Raw genomic sequence first — 25,023 nt, 5'->3', positions numbered from 1 at the left:
TAAATATACTTGACGTGAAATTGTATATACGTGTGGGGAAACAGCTGGGATCAGAAAGAGATGGTGTAGGACCGAGTTTGGCCACTAGGGGGAGACAAAGAATAGCAGGAGATGGAGATGGTGCAGTTTGCGCCAAAACCGTAGCCACTAACCGCACACAGCACAGATGATATAAGCCACACTGATCAATCTAGTGTCTACATGTTAACTCCCGTTTGGCGGTGGTTGCCGGTCGGCGGTGGGATGTTCTGTTTACATGGCAGGTCATGTGACCTGTCATGTGACATGCTCCCCTAGCTGATTGGCCCCCGTGTTAGGCCGATATGACTGGGACATATACTGGGCTTATTGCCGAACGTGTGGATTTCTGCGCATGTGCCATTAGGTGGGGTTGGGGCTGAGCGTTGCCTTGGTGGATTGTGTCCCGACGGTGGTACCGCGCGCATGCGCGGGATTTCTGGCGGTGATACGTCGTGGGACTTCGCCCGCTCCCCGCCTCCCTTCTCGGCCGCACGGTGCCACTGCAAGTCAAACGTGAGTTAACATGTAGACACTGGATTGGTCAGTGTGGCTTATATCATCTGTGCTGTGTGAGGTTAGTGGCTACGGTTTTGGCGCAAACGCCATATAGCGTTTTTATTGGTTTAGGGGTTTACTACATAAGAGAGAGACAATGATTGGTGAATTATCACCATGGTGACAGATACACAATAAGGTGATTGGGCCATTTACACATGGCCTGTGTTTATGAATACTGGTGCTTATTTGTATAACAGCAATTTTGCATTTATGTATCTCTGTGAGCTTTTGCATGTAATGAACTTTCTATTTTATATTCTTGATGTTTTTTGGACCATTTTTTTATGTATTTTATATGTGGGGGCGTAGCCAGAATGGTGATTGGTTTTTCCACACTATACACTCACTGGCCACTTTATTAGGTACACCATGCTAGTAACGGGTTGGACCCCCTTTTGCCTTCAGAACTGCCTCAATTCTTCGTGGCAGAGATTCAACAAGGTGCTGGAAGCATTCCTCAGAGATTTTGGACCATATTGACATGATGGCATCACACAGTTGGCGCAGATTTGTCGGCTGCACATCCCTGATGCGAATCTCCCGTTCCACCACATCCCAAAGATGCTCTATTGGATTGAGATCTGGTGACTGAGGAGGCCATTTGAGTACAATGAACTCATTGTCATGTTCAAGAAACCAATCTGAGATGAATCGAGCTTTATGACATGGCGCATTATCCTGCTGAAAGTAGCCATCAGATGCCTGTTCTTAGCTGAGAGGAGTGGTACCCAGTGTGGTCTTCTGCTGCTGTAGCCCATCTGCCTCAAAGTTCGACGCACTGTGCGTTCAGAGATGCTCTTCTGCCTACCTTGGTTGTAACGGGTGGCAATTTGAGTCACTGTTGCCTTTCTATCAGCTCGAACCAGTATGCCCATTCTCCTCTGACCTCTGGCATCAACAAGGCATTTCCGGCCACAGAACTGCCGCTCAATGGATTTTTTTTCTTTTTCGGACCATTCTCTGTAAACCCTAGAGATGGTTGTGCGTGAAAATCCCAGTAGATCAGCAGTTTCTGAAATACTCAGACCAGCCCTTCTGGCACCAACAATCATGCCACGTTCAAAGGCACTCAAATCACCTTTCTTCCCCATACTGATGCTCGGTTTGAACTGCAGGAGATTGTCTTGACCATGTCTACATGCCTAAATGCACTGAGTTGCCGCCATGTGATTGGCTGATTAGAAATTAAGTCTTAACACACAGTTGGACAGGTGTACCTAATAAAGTGGCCAGTGAGTGTATATGGCCGCTCCTTTTGTCATAAGTTTGTACTTGATAAAGGCCTCATAGGGGTCGAAACGTTGTATCTGATGATGGCAGAATAAAACTACAGAATTTTTCACCTGGATGCAGATGCTGTTCCACTTCTTTCTATTTGTATTCTTGGTAGTACTGCCAGCTTTTTCCATGGACAGCACTCAGACTATAAATTTGATTGTGTGAACGTAAACTTACTTGTACAAGACAAAACCTAAGATAGAAGCAAACTGAACATATGCCCTGCAGAAAGAAAGTAAGTAACATGCAATAGTATATATATTCCAGTTAATTTTTTTGTGTACCCACAGAATTTTTCAGCTTTGCTTTAGGTTCTCGCACTCAGTGTGCGCAAGGGAGTAGCCTCCCTTTCTTTGATCTCGGCATTATATTTATATAGCTTCCCATGGATGTGTGTTCATAGTTGGACCCCAGTCCTGCTTGACTCCTTTTCACTTTTATGTCATTTGACATATAGTAAGGTTTTAAAGCAAACCCGTACATAGGATTTTGCAAACTAAGCAACAGACACTGTCAGGTTGGTGCCGTAACACTGGTTAAAATGATTGATGAAATCCATTTTATGTGCAAGCCCTGGTTCAAGTGATAGATGCTACTGCGCAAGCGCCACCACGATGCCATTTTGCTGGATGTCATTTTTTTTCTAGCTCCACAATATTCTATGTATTATGTAAAATAGGGGGCAGGTCAGTGATGGATCAGTGACCTGTCATAAGCCCATAAGGATGAATATGTGAGCAGAGCATCACATAAAGCCCCACCCATAGCCCCGCCCCATAGCACGAGAAGTTCATTGACTGAAAACTGCATGTACAGATTAAACAACAACCACAAGATGGATTTTATCAACCAAGTTATCATTTTAACTCCTTTCCTACATCGGGTGTACATTTACGTCAATGTTAGACTCCCTCCCTTTGATGGGGGCTCTGGCGGTGAGTCCACATCTTTCCCAGGACATACCAGCTGTTTTGAACAGCTGACATGTGAGTGCAATAGCCGCGGGTGGAATCGTGATCCACCCGTGGCTATTAACCAGTTAAATGCTGCTGTCAAACTCTGACAGCGGCATTTAACAAGCGCTTCCGGCAATCGCGTCAGAAATACAAACACCGGTGACCCGCGTCACGTGATCGCGGATCTCTGGTGCATCGGCATGACAACCAGAGGTCTCCTGGAGACCTCTATGGTTGTCAGAACCAGATTGCTGTGAGCGCCACCCAGTTGTCGCCACTCATAGCAAGTGAATAATTCTACTACATAGAGGCAATCTGACCATCACCTATATGCAGCAGAGCCGATCGAGTTGTGCCAGCTTCTAGTCTCCCATGGAGACTATTGAAGCATGCCAAAAGTAAAAAAGTGTTTAAAAATTCTAAATAAAGCAAAAATAAAATCAAACATACACATATTTGGTATTGCTGCATTCAGAATTGTGTGATCTATCAATACAAAAGAAGATTAACCTGATCGCTAAATGGCTTTGCGAGAAAAAAAGTAAAAAAGCCAGAATTACTTTTGTTTGGTCGCCACGACGTTGCATGAAAATGCAATAACGGGAGATCCAAAGATTGTATCTGCACCAAACTGGAATCATTAAAAACGTCAGCTCAGCACACAAAAAATAAGCCCTCACCCAACCCGAGATCACAAAAAATGGAGACACTACGGGTATCGATACGTGACGTGGCGCGATGGCTTCTACATTATTTTGATCAAAATTATGTTAACTAAATACCCTTATTATTACCATTATTACTACCCTCATGCAATTTTTGCAATATATTTTTTTACTTTTTTTTACTTTTTTATTCCAGGATATTTGTTTTGTGTTTTGCTTTTGGTTTTCTCTGTGTAAAGGTCATGTGTTCATATGCAATTACATCTTGCATGCACATTAATTTACTTTTTCTGCTCAGACCCAGTTTCTCATTTGTTTCATTGTGCATTCTGTGCATATAAGGGTGTGACCGCCCTGTTTCTGAGTTGGAAAATCCATCCTGTCTGGCCTACACTATTACTGGTGGTTCAGTCCCTCTGTCCTTGTTCACATTTACGTCACTTGACAAGTGGAAAGGTTTTAAATACAAGAGTTAGGACTGTCCCACAAGGGTTGCCGTGACGTGGCGGGATGGCTTCTACATTATTTTGATCAAAATTATGTTAACTAAATACCCTTATTATTACCATTATTACTACCCTCATGCAATTTTTGCAATATATTTTTTTACTTTTTTTTCTACTTTTTTATTCCAGGATATTTGTTTTGTGTTTTGCTTTTGGTTTTCTCTGTGTAAAGGTCATGTGTTCATATGCAATTACATCTTGCATGCACATTAATTTACTTTTTCTGCTCAGACCCAGTTTCTCATCGGGTATCGATATATGGCGCAAATTTTTTTTTTTTAATTAAAGTTTGGAATTTTTTTCACCACTTAGATAAAAAAGAACCTAGACATGTTTAGTGTCTATGAACTAATAATGACCTGGAGAATCATAATGGCTGGTCAGTTTTAGCATTTATTGAACCTAGTAAAAAAGCCAAATAAAAAACAAGTGTGGGATTGCATTTTTTTTGCAATTTCACTGCACTTGGAATTTTTTCCCATTTTCTAGTACATGACATGGTAAAACTAATGATGTCATTCAAAAGTACAGCTCGTCCTACAAAAAACAATCCCTCACATGGCCATATTGAAGGAAAAATAAAAAAGTTATTGCTCTGCTGACAGGTTCACTTTAATACTAGAGGCTAGGACTGTTTTGATTAGGGTCACCTTGAGGGATGGCTTTTACACTTGTTAAGTACCCTATATTATTTTCATGCACTGTTAATATTTATTTACATCTAGCAGGGTATATGTTCATTTTGTTTCTGTCTTTGCTTTTGTCTGTTTAATGGCCAGTGTGAACATGCTCCTACAGTACATGTTGCACGTAACAAATAGTGATGAGCGAGTATAAGTACAAGTCACAAATCATGCAGCTGAGACGAGGAAAACTAAATCTCCAAGCACAACAAAATACTTGGAGGACATCCGAACATGCTCGGAAAAACCCAAGCAACGAGTATACTCGCTCATTACTAGTAACCAACTAATACTCCAATTAATTTCTTTCTGTTTTGCTTGAACAATATTTGCCAATAGATGATTAGGTTTTTTCAGCCACGTTGACAGAAGCTTTACAATCTTTTCACCTTTTGTTCCCACAAACCCCCTTTTTCGACTCACTTAGTGGCATCTGGATAAAACATTACAATCTAAAAACCCAGTTTTGCTTATGTCCCAGTCTTGAGGTCTGCTCTTGTTCATAGTGTAACGTTAGTGGAAATCCACAGTTTTACAGCATTCGACAGGAGCTGCAAATGTAGTCTTTTAATCGTAAAGTTGAAGAGCAGCACAGTTCTCTGTTCAAACAGATCCAGGGCTTTGAAATTCTGGACCAGACATCAGGTACAGTGCACGGAGCGGATGTGGAGTTGGGAAGTCTAACATTTCTCATCAGACACAAAACTTATAATAAAGTCCATTGTTTATGTAGTAACAAAGCAACAATAGGAGACTTTGATAAATGAGTGGAAAATCTTTTATCATATTCTATTTGGATATGTTGTCAACTTGCAAGCAGTTCTCTGTCGAACGTGCTGCTAGTAACAAAGGCATGGATCGAGAGGATCACAGCGGATCTACTGCTCGAACATTCTGCTCCTTTAATTATGGGGATTTTATAGTATCGGCTGTCTTTGATGTGCACGTCTAGAGTCTTTAGCAGGTTTTTTTTTTTTTAAAGAAATTATTCCCTCCCATGAAATCAAATATTAATGACCTTGAAATGGAAATCCCTGAGAGAGAAGCTTGTGTCAAGTCTTTAACATCTTAACACCACACTCACTTTCTAGTTATAGGCATTTACCGGCGTAATGTGAATGCAGCATAATCATTGTACAGGTTAGGCAACTTTGTTGAAAAGGACTTGACATTTGCCATATTTGTGGGTTTTTTTAACCTGGTCTAAATGCTCTTCTCCTTTTTTTAGCTTCTGATCCTCTGAGCTACTGAGATATGGATTCTTCTTCCTTAAATGTAAATCCAATCTTACTATCCAACTGGGAGTAGTCCTCAACTATTCTTCTTAATGAACACTCCTGCTTGGCTAACAAGACTAAATATAAATACAGCGAAGAGTGGGTCATATCTTGGAGAGGAACAGGAACAAAAGAAAAATTCCTAATGAATATGGCAGGCACCACATGTGATGAAAGTCACATAAATTCTACTTACAAACATTTTCTTCTCTATCAGTAATGTTGACTCGTTCTTCTCCACATTTAGCTTCACCACATTGCCTTGCTGGGTTCTAAACAATAGTTCTTTACCTGGAAAGGAAATCAGAGTTGAGTTGGCAAAAAAAAATATCAAGGGTTTTTGTACTAATACAAGAGTCTAAAAACTTGACCGAGCAGAAAAGCTCTACGCAGATCAAATCTAGACAAATCATTTGCTAACAATATAATTAAATACCCAAAAATGAAGTTAATTGAGAATAATGGTAGAAATGTGGATATATGGATAAGTCTACAGTATGGTTAGATGTTCCCAATATATACTCTAACATTGTCATAGGCCTCCATTCACGAGACAGAGGCCAGAAGTGTGTTCCTTCAGTCTCCTTCTGGTTGTTATATGCACTTGCCATTTGTTAAACTATAGAAAAGCACAGCAGACTGCACTTTCTTATACAGAAGAAAAGAAAAGAAACATATCCTGAGCGTCATACGTTTCTTTACAATGGCCCAATAATGGATAGGTGCCTTTGTATCAATCAAGACACTAATCATTCTCAGGTGCATACCTCTTGAGCATATGTGCCTAAAAATGGTGAAAAATGTAGTGTGTACTTAGCTTTACTCTTTAGACACAAGCGATTGTACATTGCGTATTGCCTAGTGGAGGTTTAAAAGGTTGGTCTCCTACCTAAAATATAGTTTCAAAAAATCTATCTTTAGACCCTAAAAACGTTTCCAATTTGCCTTTTGTAGACAATGCCGTACACTTCTGCCTATCCTGCTAATCTCTAAATGTGTTTTTTTTTTTACTTCACTTCCTGTAGTTTTTCATTTGAGAGAAACTTCAAATAGGACTTCACATGAGACTGGGAATGCACTCACTTCCCTGCAGAGTCTATCTCCCCTCCTAGAACAGGTATTTACAGGGGCAGCGCTGCAGGTACTTACTACAGTTTCTTGCAGTGCCACCCTCTGAAGATGTCCTGGATCCATGGTGATAGAAGCTACGGGAGATGTGAGTGCAGCGCTGGCACTCTGCTTCTATCTCTGTTTATGAAAAACAAGTCATCATCAAAGGACAGAGATTGAAGCCGTGAGTGACACCAACGTCGGCCCACAGCTTCTAACACAGCTCCTAAAGGAATTGTCATCAGGGTCGGTACTGGAAGCTGTGGCACCATAGAAGTGGCAGCACTGGAATTGACAGGGGATTCAGAGGAAGTAATGCCTATTTATGTTTAACATTCCCTGATCTTTGGCTAGTTATAAAAATCCAAGAAAACTCTTCTTATGGTTAATACATAACTTTTGCTCTGTGAAAGCATTGAGACTATTTTTATCTGTCCACTTTTTCCTTCAGAATTTCCAAACACAAAGGTATTTTTCTTATAGTATGAGTATTCTCATTATATATGATGACCTGAGCTCAGCTATTTGCAATTGTAGACCACACTCAGTATTTTACATCAGTATTTGTAAGCCAAAACCAGGAGAGGAACAATCAGAGAAAAAGTATAATAGAAACACGTCACCACTTCTGCATTTTTCATCCACTCCTGGTTTGGCTTGCAAATACTGACCCAATACAGAATGTGTGAACATGGCCTTAGAGGAAAAATAAAACGATTCTCCACCTTTGGGACCCCCAAACATTCACAATGTGCAAATGCACAGTGGTAAAATATCAGTGGTCCTCCTGCAGGAAATCAATTAGGCTGTGACTACATCCACATAATTGTAAAGTCATCCCTTCCAAGATGTGTGATTAAAAAAAAACAAAAAAACAAGCATTTTTTCTAAAGATTGCGACTCATTTGCCCATGTCTGGAACTGGAGCTTGGTCTACGAAAGGGAAAAAGTTGCAGCTGCAGTGTCTTTCAATTGTCTAGTCTCATACATATCTACTATATAATTGTCTTATTCTGTCTGTCTGTCTGTAACCGAAATCCTGCGTCGCTGATTGGTCGCGGCCGCCAAGCCGCAACCAATCAGCGAAAGGCGCAGCTCTTTGTAACTGTAAGCTGTGCCTGCCGCTGATTGGTCGCGGACGGCCACCATCTAGGCCGTGACCAATCAGCAACAGGCGGGATTTCCGTTACAGAGAGACAGACAGACAGAATTAGACGATTATATAGTAGATACACGTCTGTATGAGGAGAAATCTATATAAATATACGTCTGTATGAGGAGAAATATATATACACGTCTGTATGAGGAGAAATATATATATACTAGCTGAAGAGCCCGACGTTGCCTGGGCATAGTAACCAACTGTGGTTAGTTATAACAAACTATAATGATCATTTTGCACATAAAAACATTTCACATCATATATTCAACACTACAGTTTTGCAACACAAATTAACTAAATGATTATACAAGTATTGATAGTATTTTATTTTCAACTCATTCAAGAGCCTTTTGATAAACAACATGTGTATCTGTGTATCTAACCCTATCCTGTGTGATAATGTCTGCTGAGCTGTGTATCTAATCCTATTGTGTGTGGTTCAGTAGACCGAGGATCAATGCAGGCTGTAGGCTTGTCGGAACAGGTGGGTCTTCAGGTTCTTCTTGAAGGTTTCCATTGATGGTGAGAGTCTGATGTGTTGTGGCAGAGAGTTCCAGATTATGGGGGAAGCACGGGAGAAGTCTTGTATGCGGTTGTGGGAAGAAGAGATAAGGGGGGAGTAGAGAAGGAGATCTTGAGATGATCGAAGGTTGCATGTGGGTAGGTAACTGGAGACCATGTCACAGATGTATGGAGGAGACAGGTTGTGTATGGCTTTGTATGTCATGGTTAGGGTTTTGAATTGGAGCCTCTGGGCAGTAGGAAGCCAGTGAAGGGCCTGGCATAGGGGGGAGGCTGGGGAATAGCGGAGAGACAGGTGGATTAGTCGGGCAGCAGAGTGAAGGATGGACTGGAGTGGTGCCAGAGTGCTAGAGGGGAGGCCAGAGAGTAGGAGGTTGCAGTCATCGAGGCGGGAGATGATAAGAGCATGCACTAGTGTTTTTGTGGTTTCGTGGTTGAAGAATGAGCGGATCCGGGAAATATTTTTGAGTTTGAGGTGGCAGGAAGAGGCAAGGGCTTTGATATGTGGTTTGAAAGGGAGCGCAGAGTCGAGGATCACCCCGAGGCACCGAGCGTGCGGGACTGGGGATAGAGAGCAGCCATTGACATTGATGGATAGGTCTAATAATAAAAGGTCTAAAAATAATAATAATAATACTGTGTGCTGAGCTGTGTTTCTAATCCTATCATGTGTGATACTGTCTGCTGAACCGTGTATCTATTCCTATCTTGTGTGATACTGACAGCTGAGCTGTGTATCTAATCTTATCCTGTGTGATACTGGCTGCTGAGTCGTGTGTCTAATCCTCTCCTGTGTGATACTGACTGCTGAGCTGTGTATCTAATCCTATCCTGTATGATACTGACTGCTGTGCTGTGCATCTAATCCTATCCTGTGTGATACTGACTGCTGAGCCATGTGTCTAATCCTCTCCTGTGTGATACTGACTGCTGAGCTGTGTATCTAATCCTATCCTGTGTGATACTGACTGCTGAGCCATGTATCTAATCCTATCTTGTGTGATACTGACAGCTGAGCTGTGTATCTAATCCTATCTTGTGTGATACTGGCAGCTGAGCTGTGTATCTAATCCTATCTTGTGTGATACAGACAGCTGAGCTGTGTATCTAATCCTCTCCTGTGTGATACTGTCTGCTGAGCCATGTGTCTAATCCTCTCCTGTGTGATACTGACTGCTGAGCTGTGTATCTAATCCTATCCTGTGTCATACTGACTGCTGAGCTGTGTATCTAATCCTATCCTGTGTCATACTGACTGCTGAGCTGTGTATCTAATCCTATCCTGTGTGATACTGGGCTCCCCCTGCAGTCTGTGTCAGAGGGTGGTCTGTGTTGGCACGGTAATAAATTGTGTTATTTAGCGCTTTACAGAAGGACGATAACACCATAGAAATGATAAGAATAAATAGGCAAAAATTGTTTGGTGAATTGGAACACACGGGGTTAAAATTTCACCTCACAACATAGCCTATGACGCTCGTGGGGTCCAGACGTGTGACTGTGCAAAATTTTGTGGCTGTAGCTGCGACGGTGCAGATGCCAATCCCGGACATACATACACACACACACACACACACACACACACACACACACACACACACACACACACACTGAGCTTTATATATTAGATACACGTCTGTATGAGGAGAAATATATATATATATATATATATATATATATATATATATATATATACACGTCTGTATGAGGAGAAATAAATATATACACGTCTGTATGAGGAGAAATATACATATATATACACGTCTGTATGAGGAGAAATATATATATATATATGCATCTGTATGAGGAGAAATATATATATAAATGTACAAGTCTGTATGAGGAGAAATATATATATATATATATACACGTCTGTATGAGGAGAAAAATATATATATATATTCAGTCTGTTCGTCTCTCTGCTTGTAACGGAAATCCTGCGTCGCTGATTGGTCGCGGCCGGCCGGGCGCGACCAATCAGCGACAGGCGCAGTCCGGCCACGAATTGGCGCGGAATTCGAACGCCACACGCCACCACTATCTCCCGACGGTTGCCACGGATCATCTCCTGCCGCACGGATTTGCCGCAATCAACAATATTGACGCGGAATCTTCATAAATAAACTACATACATATTCTAGAATACCCGATGCGTTAGAATCGGGCCACCATCTAGTATATATACATATTAAGCAAAAAATGTAAATATTAAGTTCCAAGTTAATGTATATAGAGGATCTTTCCTCAAAAAAATATTTTGCACTATTATCAAGGCCATGTTTATATCTCAGAGATGCCTTTTTAGGGTTTCTACAGAGTTGGGTCCAAATAATCCTTTTTTTAATGACTACACAAACATAAGTACTTGTTTCTGGTCAAATGTAGTGAGCTCCATTTATTGACATGGTAATTTTAGAAACATTTTAGAGCCGCTATGACATATTGATATATTGATGTTACGAGAACATCCCGGAGCGTTTCATATAAACGTATGAAAAAAAAAAAGCAGAGGAAGCTACGTGTTCGGCATTTAAGTTCTATACTTAGTTGCTTTGCTTCGTGGACTGTTGTCATTTATGGAATACAATCAATTCTATAGCAGTTAGTCAGTGACTACTAAGTATTTTTCTATCTGTCTTGTTTATCGACAAATCATCGCTTGTGAGACGCTCATAGTATATCACATCGTGTAAGCATGTACGGACTGCATGTGAACAGCGCTTGTTTTCACCCTAAGAATGAATAGATTCGGTTCACGCTTTCACAATGAACTGTTTCGAGCCTATAATGAAATATACGCTTTAGGCAACTTTTATTTCACAGTTTGCTTGTTAGATGTTTTTGAACCCTTAACATTCTCTTATGATTTTCATCAATCATTACAGAAAAGCGCATAATATGTCAGCAGAAAAAAATATGTTTCAATGTACAATGAAACTCATCAAATTTAACCTGTAGTTCACTGACTGAGAATCATTTTTCTTTTTGGTATACGGTAAATGTCGTTAAATCTACTTCCACTCAATCTAAATTCTACTTCTACCCAAGATTTTTTTTAGTTTAACGTAAACCTCAATTTAAGATAAAAGCATGGAATTCCCAATACGCAAACCCTTAAAGAGGGTATCTAAGACTTTTTTTTCTACTGGCCTAAAAACTAACAAGCAGATAGTTGTTAATTACCTGTCTGTTCTACCCGACACATGCACAGAGCAGTCATAAACCACTGGCGATTCAGTTGCTCCACGTCAACAGAGCAGCACTTCCAGTCTGCTTTGTTGACAGGACGTGACAGCCGATGTCATGCTGATTGACAGTCAATTCACTGCAGTTAGGCAGCCGTGAGCCAGCTGTCAATCAGTATGATGTCGGCAGTCACACCCCATCAACAGAGCAGAGAGGAAGAGAAGCCACTCTTCTGTTAGTGTGATGTCAGTAGAACCTAATGAATCGCCGGCATGTGCCGTCTGTGACGTCTCTATGCCGGCAGCCCCATAGCAAAAAATAATTAGTCTCGGTTAACCCTTTTATTATTACCAATACATTGAAAAGGTGCTTGTCTGTCAAATAATGGCAGATCTTAGATGTGTAACCCTTGAGTGCTGCATCAAGGCGTGACCATGGCACCCCTTTTGTTTGTGTTTCCCAATGAGATGATTGGGGACTGGGAGACCCTCGTGCAGTTATCCCTGAGAACCAAAACTGGGTCCAAGGATTGGTTACACACTAAGGAGTGTCTGCACTACCTGACACCATGCAAAGGAAAAAAATTCAGCTGAACTTCTTATTTTCAGAGGACTAGTCAAACATCTAATATCTATAGGAGGTTTCCAACACTGTGGACAGACAAGGTTGGAAAAAGGAAGGTTCAGACTGATTAGAATGCAGCATTTTGACGCAATACTGAGGAAATCTTGAAAACGTGACTTGTTGGGGGCCGTGAGGACTGGAGTTTGGGAAACACAGCTATAAAGCTTGCAAGCACTGCTCTAGAGCTGTCCATATCGTGGGGACACTGAGTGGATTCATCTGTATTCCACTGCTGCAAAGTCAAAGTTGCCTCCGCTTGGTGCAATGTTTGAAACGGCGACACAACCATGCTGCTTTTTGGGAGTGTTAGGCTATTTACCCACGATCTGGAAATAGTCACGCTTTTATACCTGCATGTGTTCAGGGAACCATGCAAATTTACCGAATCTAATAAATGACTTTGGTGAAACAACAGATAATTGACATGCTGTGGCTCGTAAATGTGAACCGCTGGTGAGTTTACATAGCATTAAATAGAAGAACAGTGGGCATCGGATTTCTATAAATCCCATCCACCGTGCTTCTAATGTAGACCGCAGCATTTTGGGCACAGCACAGGGGAGTTGCGTCCAAAAACACTGCTATTCCTGATCATAGGCACATAGCCTAAATCATCAGGAGAACACCACCCCTTTGTAAGAATGAAGTCAAAATGCTTGGAACAATGCACTTCTCAAAATTTATGTTGAGAACAACCCTTTAAAGGGAATCTGTCAGCAGGATTTTGCTATGTAATCTAAGAGTAGCATAATACAGGGCACAAGAGCCTGATTAAAAGGATACATCACTTCTTTGACTGTGTGTTGTTTTTTCCCGTACAGTTTGTATTTTATCAGCAGGAGATAATACAGAACTACTATCCAACTTCCTACCAATGATTAGCTGATTGCTGACGATTCACAGTGTACAGGATGCTGCCAGTCAGGGGTGTGGGCAGGGCTATGCACAGTCCAAAAGTCTTAGCTCTGCTAACTTTACATCAAACAAAGATTCTACCAAAATTATAGCAAGCAGCCCAGTAAGTTATACATCCCTGAAATCAGGCTCTCTTGCCCAGTGTTATGCTGCTCTCAGATTATATAGCAAAAACCTGCCGACAAATTCTCTTTAAGTGATGCCTTAACAATATCAGCCAATATCATAGTGGCACAGAGAAGATTATAATGCATCAGTGTATAGGAGTTAAAACATTCTAAATTTAAAATAAGCATGTCAAATTATATTTCCTTAAGAGAAAAAAGAAAGAAAAAATCATTTAGAACAGTAAAAAAAATAAAATTAATTTGTATACGTTTTCCTGCATGTACTCTGTATAAGATTCACACAGCTCTAAAAACCTGACAAAATAATTTTCAATTATTCAGTGTGAAGTATAAATGGTTTAAAAAAATGAAAAAATGTCTGAAATCTCTTTTCCTGTATAATTGAGACACACATAAAAAAATAAGTTAATGGCTGCTAAAATGCAGAGAGGAAAACAGAAAATACAGGTGTTTAGTAAGGCAGGTAATAAATAATTCAGCAGGTCTGATACAAGGGTTTCCATTTGACAAAAAAATGTCATTTTGGAAACCCAGATGTAAGAGCTGCCTTTGACAAATCATTTGTGTGCCCTTTGCCAGGTTTATTATTCTAATCATGTTTAAATTGTTTTGACCGCTATAATTACTTCCTAATCATGCGCCGCACCGCCCTTCCTCCATTTCTCCTTCCAAATCAATACTGACATTTAAACCAACTTTTGGCATTACAACATTTTCTGACCAAATCATGTATTATTTTCTTCTTTAACTCTGTGCTTATAAATATGTCTGTATCAACTTTAATAATGGTCAAAGATTAGCGATGGGCGAGTGTGCTCGGCACTGCTCGAATCCTCAGAGGTGAATTATCTGAGCCGGGGAGAGAGCTAGAGAAAGAGAGAGAGATTGCCATTCACTTCCATTTTGCTCGCTACTCGAGTCATCCGAGCATCTGATGTCCTCGATTTGAGCGTCGAGCACTCGGGCATTTCAGTACTCGATCAACGCTACCAAAGATAGCTTTCACACCTAGACCCTAAGGGGACTCAAACCCGCTACCATTCAAAATCCTTGTTATAAATGGCACATGTATGATAAGGGCACCTTTACAGATTTCGCATTGCGTCTCTGATCTCAAACCTACTGAGTTTTTTTTCAGAATAGGAAAAAACTGAATTGAATTTGCTACTACCATATGTAAAGAATTATTCCCTCTTCAACCAAAACGCTAATTTCAAATATTCAACTGCTGTGAACTTTTTAGAGATATGATCTGGGGGGGGGATCATGTGGTTGGAGCTTAAATGTGCAGATTTTGGAATGTAGGCAGCATGCTAAAGTTGTTCTAATTATACATAATTACTTTCTCTGAAATAACCCTATATGGCTAACCTACTCTCTATATATATACCGTGTCCACCATATGCATGGCTTTATGAAGCAATAGGAATGGAGATCTACTTATTGAATGGACTACTATTTATTTATTATGCTTTGCTTATATAACACTATCATATTCCACAGCGCTTTACAGACATTATCATTGCTGTCCCCACTGGGGCTCACAATCTAAACTCCCTATCAGTATGTCTTTGGAGTGTGGAAGGAAACCAGAAAACCCAGAGGAAACCCACGCAAACACAGGGAGAACATGTAAACTCCTTGCAGATGTTGTGCTTGGTGGGATGTGAACCCAGGACCCCAGCGCTGCAATGCTAACCACTGAGCCGCCATGCTGCTACCATGACAATGCCCCACATTTTTTCATGTCTCTTTTTGAAATGACCAAAATGCTCCCAACATATTTATGGCGTCAAGTAATTACTGCATTTGCTCCATTTCCATTCTTTCTTCATACATAAAAAAAGCTCAACATATAACTATAAGACTATACAAATTACTGGCAAGCATTTTACCAGAAAAGAATCAGGCACCAGAACAAAAATGCGAGGAGCCAATTTTCATCTTCTTTAGTACGGTTGTATACATTTTCGTAGAAAAATATTGAAATATTCCAGTTTAAGTTTCCAGTCTTCTGAGGCTCATTTTTCAATTTTGCCTTTGGACTGGGAAAAGATAAGGTGTAGGCTAAGGGCCCCGTCACACATAGTGATCTCGCTAGCGAGATCGCTGCTGAGTCACAAGTTTTGTGATGTAACAGCGATCTCACCAGCAAGATCGCTATGTGTGACAGCGATCAGTGACCGGCCCCCCTGCTGGTATCGCTGATCGCTGTTGCAAAGCCCTGGACATTTTTTTGGTCGCTGGTCTCCCGCTGACCACCACGCATCGCTGCGTGTGACAGGCGGGAGACCAGCGATCAGCTGGTATCTAAGGTAAACGCAGGGTTTCTAAGCACGGCGCTGTGCTTAGAAACCCTCTATGTACCTTAGTTACCAGCGCGCTGATGCAGGGAGCTGGTAACTAAGGTACACATCGGGTTTCGAAGTGACGCACGTCCCTTAGAAACTCGATGTGTACCTTAATTACCAGCTCCCTGCATCAGCGTGCTGGTAACTAAAGTACACAGCGACGCCGCGCGCTCGGCGTCGCTGGTCCTGATCGCTGGTGAAGCTGCCTGTTTGACAGCTCACCAGCGATCATGTAGCGACTCACCAGCGATCCTTCCTGACACGTTGATATCGTTGTCAGGATCGCTGGTGATCGCTATGTGTGACGGGGCCCTAAGAATGTAATAGAAGGTGTCTGTATTAGGCACAGTATACACTAATCCCACAAATCCACAGGATAGGCTCCAAATGTATGTAGTCTTATCTTTGGTCTACACAGAGCCATAGCTGTTTAAGGTTTGAGATGCCACCACAGCATGTTTCCCTAGTGCTGGATGTCAGTGGCGAGCTAACAAATCATTTTGCCTTTTGAGAGGTATTTAAATATCAAGCAGTGAATTATATATTTGCCTAAGATAAAGAAAAGACTAGTTCTGGACAAAACCCTTTATGTCCTGGAAAATGGCATTGAGGAAGAGAGAAATTGTGGTCGGCACAACACTAAATATGAATCGAGTGCTTAAGCATATAAAATGAACCAATGGGAAGCAAAAAGTGCGTGTAAAAGGAGGACTGTACATCCAAAAAATAATGCAGCCTTATTTGGATGTGCAGGGTTCCTTCTGGGTACACTTTTTTTTACATTGGGAAATGTTATTGACTATTAGTATATTTTTCACAATTGACCTCCATTCACTATATCTAATATAAACGTTCTAAAGTAGACAACCTCAGAAAATTAAAAACATTGGATCGCACTTGGACTAATATTATTCTATGAAACCGTGTACAAGTCTGATTTCTTTTTTCCCTCGAACCGAAGTGGTCCGAAGTAAAAATTTCAGCCTGTCCAAATTGGATCCAAATATTTGATCGCACTTGGTGATGCAGTCAATGAGTCCATGAAAAAACATTGGACCCCATTTGGATCTGAGTGGGTCATATTATGGACTGACATAATGGAGAAGATGAAGAATTTTTTTTCCTCATCTTATCCTCTTCTAAGAAAATTGGATCACACTATGATTACACTCTGATCAAAATTTGATTAGAGTGTGATATCATAATCGGCCCAATTCTTTTGGATGAGAGTAAATATGGTGGGCTGACCCTAACCTAACAAAAAGAAGCAGTGTGCTGCATAGCACAAGAAACTTCATGTGAACTGACTTCCTTAGTTACATTTTCTCAAATGGTGGTCTCTCATACGAGAAATGAAAAGCTCAATGGGCAAGTACCTAAAGTAAAGTGTGTCCGTAAAGTCATAGTACCCTTTTGACCAGTAAACTGGAAAGCAACAAAAGAAGATAGAAATGTGAAATCTGCTCCAAATAAAAGAAAAACTCTCCCAGTTTCATTCCTATTCAGTGCATTCTGATGTGGGCTCCATTTGTTGCCCTACACACATCCAAATGATAGGAAAGTTCTTGGCACACACGGGTAAGAAAATCTGGGGTAACAGTGAATAACGTCTGTGATTCTCTGTTTTATGTGATTAATGTCGATGATACGTTCAATGAACACATGTTGCTTCACATAACCCCAAAAGGAAAAGTCTAAGGGCGTCAGATCCAGGGATTTATTGTATACTGTATACTTTCCTGTCACTGGTCAAAAGTGCACCAAAACATTACGGACACAGTGTAGTTGTCCACTGCTTTAACATTGATGGTCTATGCTTAGGCTAGTTTCACACTTTTTTTTGCAGCGCGTTTTTCCCGCAAAAAAACGCATTGAAAAAACGCATACATAAGCATACAACTGCTGCGTTTTTTTCAAGCATTTTTATGAGCATGCATGAAAAAAACGCAGCGTTTTTATGCGTTTGTATGCGTTTTTAGCGCGTTTTTACCGCGTTTGCGTTTTTTTCCAACATTTTTAGGTGGCCCCTCACACTACCCAAACCATGACTTTACTAACCCTAACCCTGACCCTAACCCTAACCCTAACCCTGACCCTAACCCTAACCCTAACCCTGACCCTAACCCTTAACCAAATCATACTTAACCCTAACCCAAACCCTAAACCCTAACTAACCCTAACCCTAACCCTAACCCTGACCCTAACCCTAACCCTAACCCTAACCCTAACCCTGACCCTAACCCTAACCCTGACCCTAACCCTTAACCAAACCATACTTAACCCTAATCCTGACCCTAACCCTGACCCTAACCCTAACCCTAACCCTGACCCTAACCCTTAACAAAACCATACTTAACCCTAATCCTGACCCTAACCCTGACCCTAATCCTTAACAAAACCATACTTAACCCTAACCCTGACCCTAACCCTAACCCTGACCCTAACCCTAACCCTAACCCTGACCCTAACCCTAACCCTAACCCTGACCCTAACCCTTAACAAAACCATACTTAACCCTAATCCTGACCCTAACCCTGACCCTAATCCTTAACAAAACCATACTTAACCCTAATCCTGACCCTAACCCTAACCCTAACCCTGACCCTAACCCTAACCCTAACCCTAACCCTGACCCTAACCCTTAACAAAACCATACTTAACCCTAATCCTGACCCTAACCATGACCCTAATCCTTAACAAAACCATACTTAACCCTAACCCTGACCCAAACCCCAACCCTAACCCTGACCCTGACCATAACCCTAACCCTAAACCCCCTTAACTAACCCTAACTCTAACCCAAACCCCTAAATTCCATGGTTTAAAAAAAAAACGCATATGCAAAAAAACGCATACATGAGCATGCCAGTGCGCACATATGCGCATCCATAGGCTATAATGGCCATTTTTAGCGCAAAACGTGCGCATATGTGCGCATGCGCTTTTTTGCAGGGCCAAAAAATGCAACATGCTGCGTCTGGAAAATCCCAACGCACACCCCAAAAAAACGCAGCGCATGAAAATCGCATACATGCGCTTACCAGCGCGCAGGTATGCGCACCCATGTTAAATATAGGGGAAAAAACGCATGCGCAGGTGTGCGTTTTTTTCCAGCGCTAAAAAACGCAAATGTGAAACCAGCCTTAGGATAATAATAATAATAATAATAAATTTTATTTTTATAGCGCCGACATATTCCGCAGCACTTTACATTTCAGAGGGGATTTGTACAGACAATAGACATTACAGCATAACAATAATCACATACAGTAGATTATAACAAATAACAAGAGGAGTGAGGGCCCTGCTCGCAAGCTTACAGTCTATGAGGAAAGAGGTAGACACGAAAGGTGGGTGGTAACAGTTGCTCTGATTGTATGGACCAGCCATAATGTTAAGTGTGTAACAGTACAGACACAGAGGGCTAATGGATGCATAAAGCATGTGGGAACATGATGCTGGGAACCTGGTTATGGTAAAACTTTTGGCTCTGCCACACAGGGATAGGTTAGGTTAATGTGTTGAGGCGATAGGCCAGTCTGAATAAATGCGTTTTCAGGTCACGCTTAAAATTGTAGGGATTGGGGACTAATCGTATTGACCTGGGAAGTGCATTCCAAAGAATTGCCTTCATCAATATCTGATCGGTGGGGCAGCGACACCAGGCACCCCCGACGATCAGCTGCTCTCGTACTGCACATCCGCCCTCTATTTAAATCAATAGGGGGCAGATGTACAGTATCCAGCTGTGCACCTCCATAACTGGTCAGTTACGGCCATCATCGGCACTGGGATCAGCTGATTGGTTGGCTTGCAGGGTGATGTACCCCCACCGATCAGACATGGATGGCCTATTCTAAGGATAGGCCATCAATGTTCAATTAGTGTACAACCTCTTTAACACAAATTATTGTTTATACATTGCACACCATTATTGCTGTATATATAAGCTTCAATGAACAATACGTTATTGGCAAAACTTAAACATTTCTGTTACTTTCTTGAGTAACGAGTAGCGGGTTTAGACCTTAAAATAAAGGGACTTTAATGGGATTTGTTGATAGGTCTAGTTTCCATACACTGAACACATCACAGCATGACCAAATGCAAAAATCCCCCATGCGTATAAAAGCTGGCATCCCCTTGTTGACTTTGCGTTATATACAAGATAATCCATGTAAGATGTAAATCGACACTCTTGAGAACCCTTTTATAGTCTAGAAATAACTATGTATTTTTAAAAGGCAATTATCTGTAACCTATTTTCATAAGTATTATTCCCAGTATGAAGCCAGTGATGAGCCGAGCTCGATGGTAGTTCTTACAGCTTATAGTAATTGTCCACTCTGGAGCACATAGTGTCTCCGAGATTGTATTTTCTGTGTTTATGTTCTTTTCACCAGATGGGTCAATTGAGGTGACAATGGATTTAACACTCGTGTTCCTGCTCACTGCCATTGGTAACAGTTTTATAGGCACACTAAATGTAACATAGTGACATTTCCTTAATAGATAACCTGATAGAGGAATTACATGAACAAATAAAAGCCATTTTGTTTTTCATAACAGATTACCATAATTGCTCAATCGCAATCTGTCAACTCATTACCGACTACTTAACTCAAGCAAACTGACAATGTAATTGCTTCCATCCAGCATGTCTTGAAATCATTAGTTAAACAAATGCACAAGTGCAGCTAAGCTTATTTTATATGTAGTTGCTAGGAACTTTTCTTTTTAGACCTGTACAATGCTTTTGTGTAAGGCATTCAAAGCTTTTGAACAAAGCGTTAGCAGTGTGGGTGTCCATCCATATTGCAAGATATGCAGCCAAAAACGACCTCCGATTGGTTACATGTTTCCTGATTTGATGGTCGCTCAATCACCTATTTAGACAAGTCATCAGAATTTCTGACACACACAGACCGATCATTAACAGATCGCTCTCTGATCATAGAGTAGAATTGTTCTCGGCAGCTCATGAGCAGTTTACGCAGGAAGATGTGCTGCAAAGAACAATGAATTTTAAGCCACTTCAAAGTAATTTCACCTGCTGAGCAAGCACTTTATTTATTCTTCACGTGCTTGACAGTCAACCTGAGTACACTGCCCGACTATCATGAATACTTGTTTATTGTGAGTTCATTTTCCCCTTCACTTCTGAGGCCCGAGGAACTCCCTCTTTTGGTGAAGAAAGGTAGTGAGCCTGATTGTCAAACACCTGGGGCTGATGATGATGACTGGCTGAGTGGAGTTAATGACTGGATATAAGGCTGCCGACGCCCTTCTGGCCTGCGGGTGTTTTCTCTGTGGACTTCTAGGAAACCAGTCTGATTCCTGCTCATCTAAAGCTAAGATTTCTGCTTTGCCTTTTTGCATTAGTGTTTTGTTTTCCTTGCTTTTCTGGATTCTGCCATTCCCTGCTGGGGTGAGCTGAATCTCCTTTTGCCTGTTGCTCTGACTTCAGAATATTCCTGAGTACTGACATAGCTTTTTTGAAGCCTAGCGTCTTCAGGGCCTTTTTTACTGTCAGTTTGTTGGCTCTTATTTTCATAGGGGTTTTCACGGATTGCAGACAGCAGCCTTCCTGTCCTTTCCTATCTAAGCTAGCGTGGGCCCCATCTTTGCTCAGTCTATCTTTCTGTCTGTGTTTTGTTCTTTCTTCTTGCTTCACCATCATTATATGTGGGGGGCTGCCTTTTACTTTGGGGTCTGCTCTGGGGCAGTTTAGATTTCCCTTTCTGTCTTTAGGCTATGTAGTCCTCCGGCTGTGATCGAGGGGCCTAGGGCATCGTAGGAGCCCCCCACGGCTACTGCTAGTTGTGTTGATAGGTTCAGGGGTCTGCAATCCGATAGCTGCCAACTTCTCTGGTTTTCTGGACTTAGCTAGCATTTCTATTTTTGCCTCCTACGGTGACTCAATCATAACACTTGTTCTTGATACTCGTGAGAGGTAGACATCTGCAAATCCTCATGACTGATATCTCAGAGGTATGCTGCTGGATAGGCCCTAAGTAACCTATAACATACCATGTTGCAAAATGTATATATACTTCGTATATATTTTTACATCATGCCTCTTTATGTAGTCATCTGTACATTTCTATGCAGCTATAAAAAGGTATACCAGCATGTACCACCCTCACAAAAGGCCCTTTTTTCACTGCGGTTAAGAAAATATGAAATTTGTATGTACTGTAGGGGTTCTACTCACTTGGGTACGATGGGAGGAAAGCAGGAGCCTTGTTCCTTTAAAAGTTCATGTGGGTTTATTGCTTCATAAACCCAGAAGCAAAAACAGAAAGTAAACAGCCTTTAGATAAGGCAATCAAAGTACAAATCTCCATAGCAGGGCACACAGGCTGGAGTAATGTCCAGTACTCAGGCTCGGTCTGGAGTCACATACAAAGGAGGCCTTCTCCTTCAAAATGCACTGATCACGTGGCAAACAACAACATCCATTATATAGGCTGTAACCACACCCACATGTGAGGTATGTGGGTAGCCAGACCAGCCCATCTCTCATAGCTACCCGCAACCCGGACCCAGGTGTAACAAACAAACCTCTTAGTGCTTTCATGCACTAGAGAAAATACTCCGGGTTACATCACAGAGACAAGCCATCTCTGTGACACATACCTCCCATCGTCTATGTGACCATTAGCCACACTACACTACATTCTTCAATTTTGAAATTGCAACACCAAGAAAGATAAGTCATGGAATTATAGAAACCACAGTACTGATATACATGTTATTGATGTGCAAATGACGAAGAAATGGAAATATTATTGGCTGCTATCAATGAGGTTATTAATGATTGTCTGAGAAATGTCAACCTTTCCAAACCAAGTCAAAATAAGCAGCCTGTGTGGCCTAAACATGCTTCAAGGCTTGCAGTGTCTCCAGACTTATCTCCCTTCAAGCACATCTGGGATATCATTGTTCGGCAACTGCAAAGGGAGCTGCCAGAAGAAGATTTTGATGATTTGCAGAACATTCCTAACACAACCATCAATAACCTCATTGATTACAGACAAGGTGTGTAATTGACGGTATTCATGTATGTCACACTCACATTCAATGCCTAATTAATCTAAATATTTTCAAAATCCATGTTTTCAACATTTGCATATCATTGACATATCTGTCAATATTGGAATTTCGAGAATTCTGCAACTGCTCCTTCTTTATGTTGCAATTTTAAAGTTAAAAGTGTAAGTATATTCTAAATGCAGTATGAAAACCCGAAGATTATGTTAACATTTTTAATGGAGGCAGAAGTCTGAGCTTCCATTGCAAATTTCATCATAGCAGAGAGGAGAACTAGTGCTACATCCAGTGCTAATTTTCCTTGCAAAACATCTGACACCATCAAAAAATCCAACAGATTTCCTTGTACGTCAATGTAGTCCATCAAGCACAAGAAGTAAGTGTTATCTGACAGATCCATGTGATGGTCACGTGTGACTGGACACACCGCCTCCAGCAGGGTGAATTTAAATAATATCACGTGCAGCCGGATACACTGCCTCCAGCAGGCGAATTTCAGAATTACACGTGTAACTAGATACACCGCCTCCAGCAGGGCGAATTTAAATAATAAAGGGAAACACGAGGGAAACCGATACAATGGAGGGCCCTGCGATAGGGAACGGGGACGTGGAGACCTCCTACACTCCCCTGAGTCAGTGTCTCTACACTCCTAACAGTCTCTATACAGGCTCCGCACCTGTCGCCGAGCAGGATACCTAAAAACCCTAGCTCGCCCTGCACCTAGCCCTTTCTAGTGAAATGGACAGTGCAGAAACTAATCCCACCACTGCACTAAAACACACAAAAGGAAAGGTACAAACAGGGATAACACCACTTAGCTTTGCTCTGTTGCTCTTGCTCCCAGCAACAGACCAGCACCAGAATGCAGCTTTCCTCCTGAATAGCTGCAACGTTACCAAGCGTTGTCAGAGCTGCAAGGAACTCCTCACTATGGGTCCTTCCACACCAGGACTCTGACTGTGCTGCAAGGAACTCTCTCTAGCTCCTTCCTCCACCAAGGATGGTTGAAATGACCAATATCACCAACAGTGATTGCAACACCTGACACTCTTTTATAGGTCAGAGCCAGAGCAATCACACCTGCTTTATAATCACGTGCACTAAAGTAACCAGAGTGCAATGGCCCTAACGGCCACCGGGGGCAAAACTAAAACTGAAACCACCACAGTGCAATGACCTTAATGGCCACCGGGGGCAAAAATAACTTTAAGCACACAGCTTAAGGAATAAAAAGGTTACTAGTGCATTTATCTGTCATAATCCAACCTGGATCATGACATCCAGAATTGTACCAGTGGCTTCCATTATAAATGGAAACCATACAGATGTGAACTGAATGTAAACTTTGGAGAAATCTAAATCTTATCCATGATGCAAAATCCGCCTATGAATGACATTGTGTGCACCATACCCTTAGTTCGCAATACAAGCAGGAAATTCCTAGACAGAAGCCTCCATTAGTGGAGCACTATGACAACCAATACTTGTCACAAACGTCTACTTATAGGAATTCTAAAAAGCACAGTTGAAAAACATTCATGTAATACAAGCTTCCGTAGCCCAGCTCGACTTTATGCTCTGGCTTTGTCCAAATTGTAAAATAATGTTTTGGTGTTCTGAATTGGTTGCCACATAGCTTCCATCGTCAGAGGTTTCTTTCTACCTTTGCATTTTTCCTTTTTGACTATGGAGGGGAAGATAACTCCTAGGCTAAAGCTGTGGCTGATAACTGCAATCTGAAGTTAATGATTTGGAGAAAGACTATTGAGAAATCAAACTAAATTGTGAGATCTCTGGAACCTAAGCCAAGTCTTTACTGTGCGCTGCTACATTGCATGCATTTGATACAACCCTTTTAAGTTGGACATAGACGTGAAATTTTGGCCTATGGTTACTTCAAGTATTTTGAGTGTAGAAAAGATGAATCAACCAAAAAGTGTCTTTGTTGCCAATGAAAATTAACTGAGTAATTCAGGTGCAGACGACCTTGTATTCTATCACCTGAGAGAATCGAGATGATGATGC

The 25,023-nt window shown here is 41.4% G+C and overlaps 1 protein-coding gene across 3 annotated transcripts in view; it reads right to left on the bottom strand.

Annotated features, from left to right (window-relative positions):
• DPP6 (dipeptidyl peptidase like 6) overlaps window positions 1-25,023 on the bottom strand; it is a 1,805,197-nt gene that overhangs the window by 399,696 nt on the left and 1,380,478 nt on the right. For all 3 annotated transcript variants that reach the window (XM_073581572.1, XM_073581570.1, XM_073581571.1), the window contains exon 4: window positions 6,141-6,235. In XM_073581572.1, coding sequence (XP_073437673.1) covers window positions 6,141-6,235 — 95 coding nt within the window. The remainder of the gene's footprint in view (window positions 1-6,140; window positions 6,236-25,023) is intronic.

Source organism: Dendrobates tinctorius, unplaced genomic scaffold (genome assembly GCF_039654945.1).
Source record: "Dendrobates tinctorius isolate UK_male_01 unplaced genomic scaffold, ASM3965494v1 ptg000070l, whole genome shotgun sequence".
Lineage (NCBI taxonomy): Eukaryota > Metazoa > Chordata > Amphibia > Anura > Dendrobatidae > Dendrobates > Dendrobates tinctorius.
This window is presented reverse-complemented; position numbering and strand designations above follow the sequence as displayed.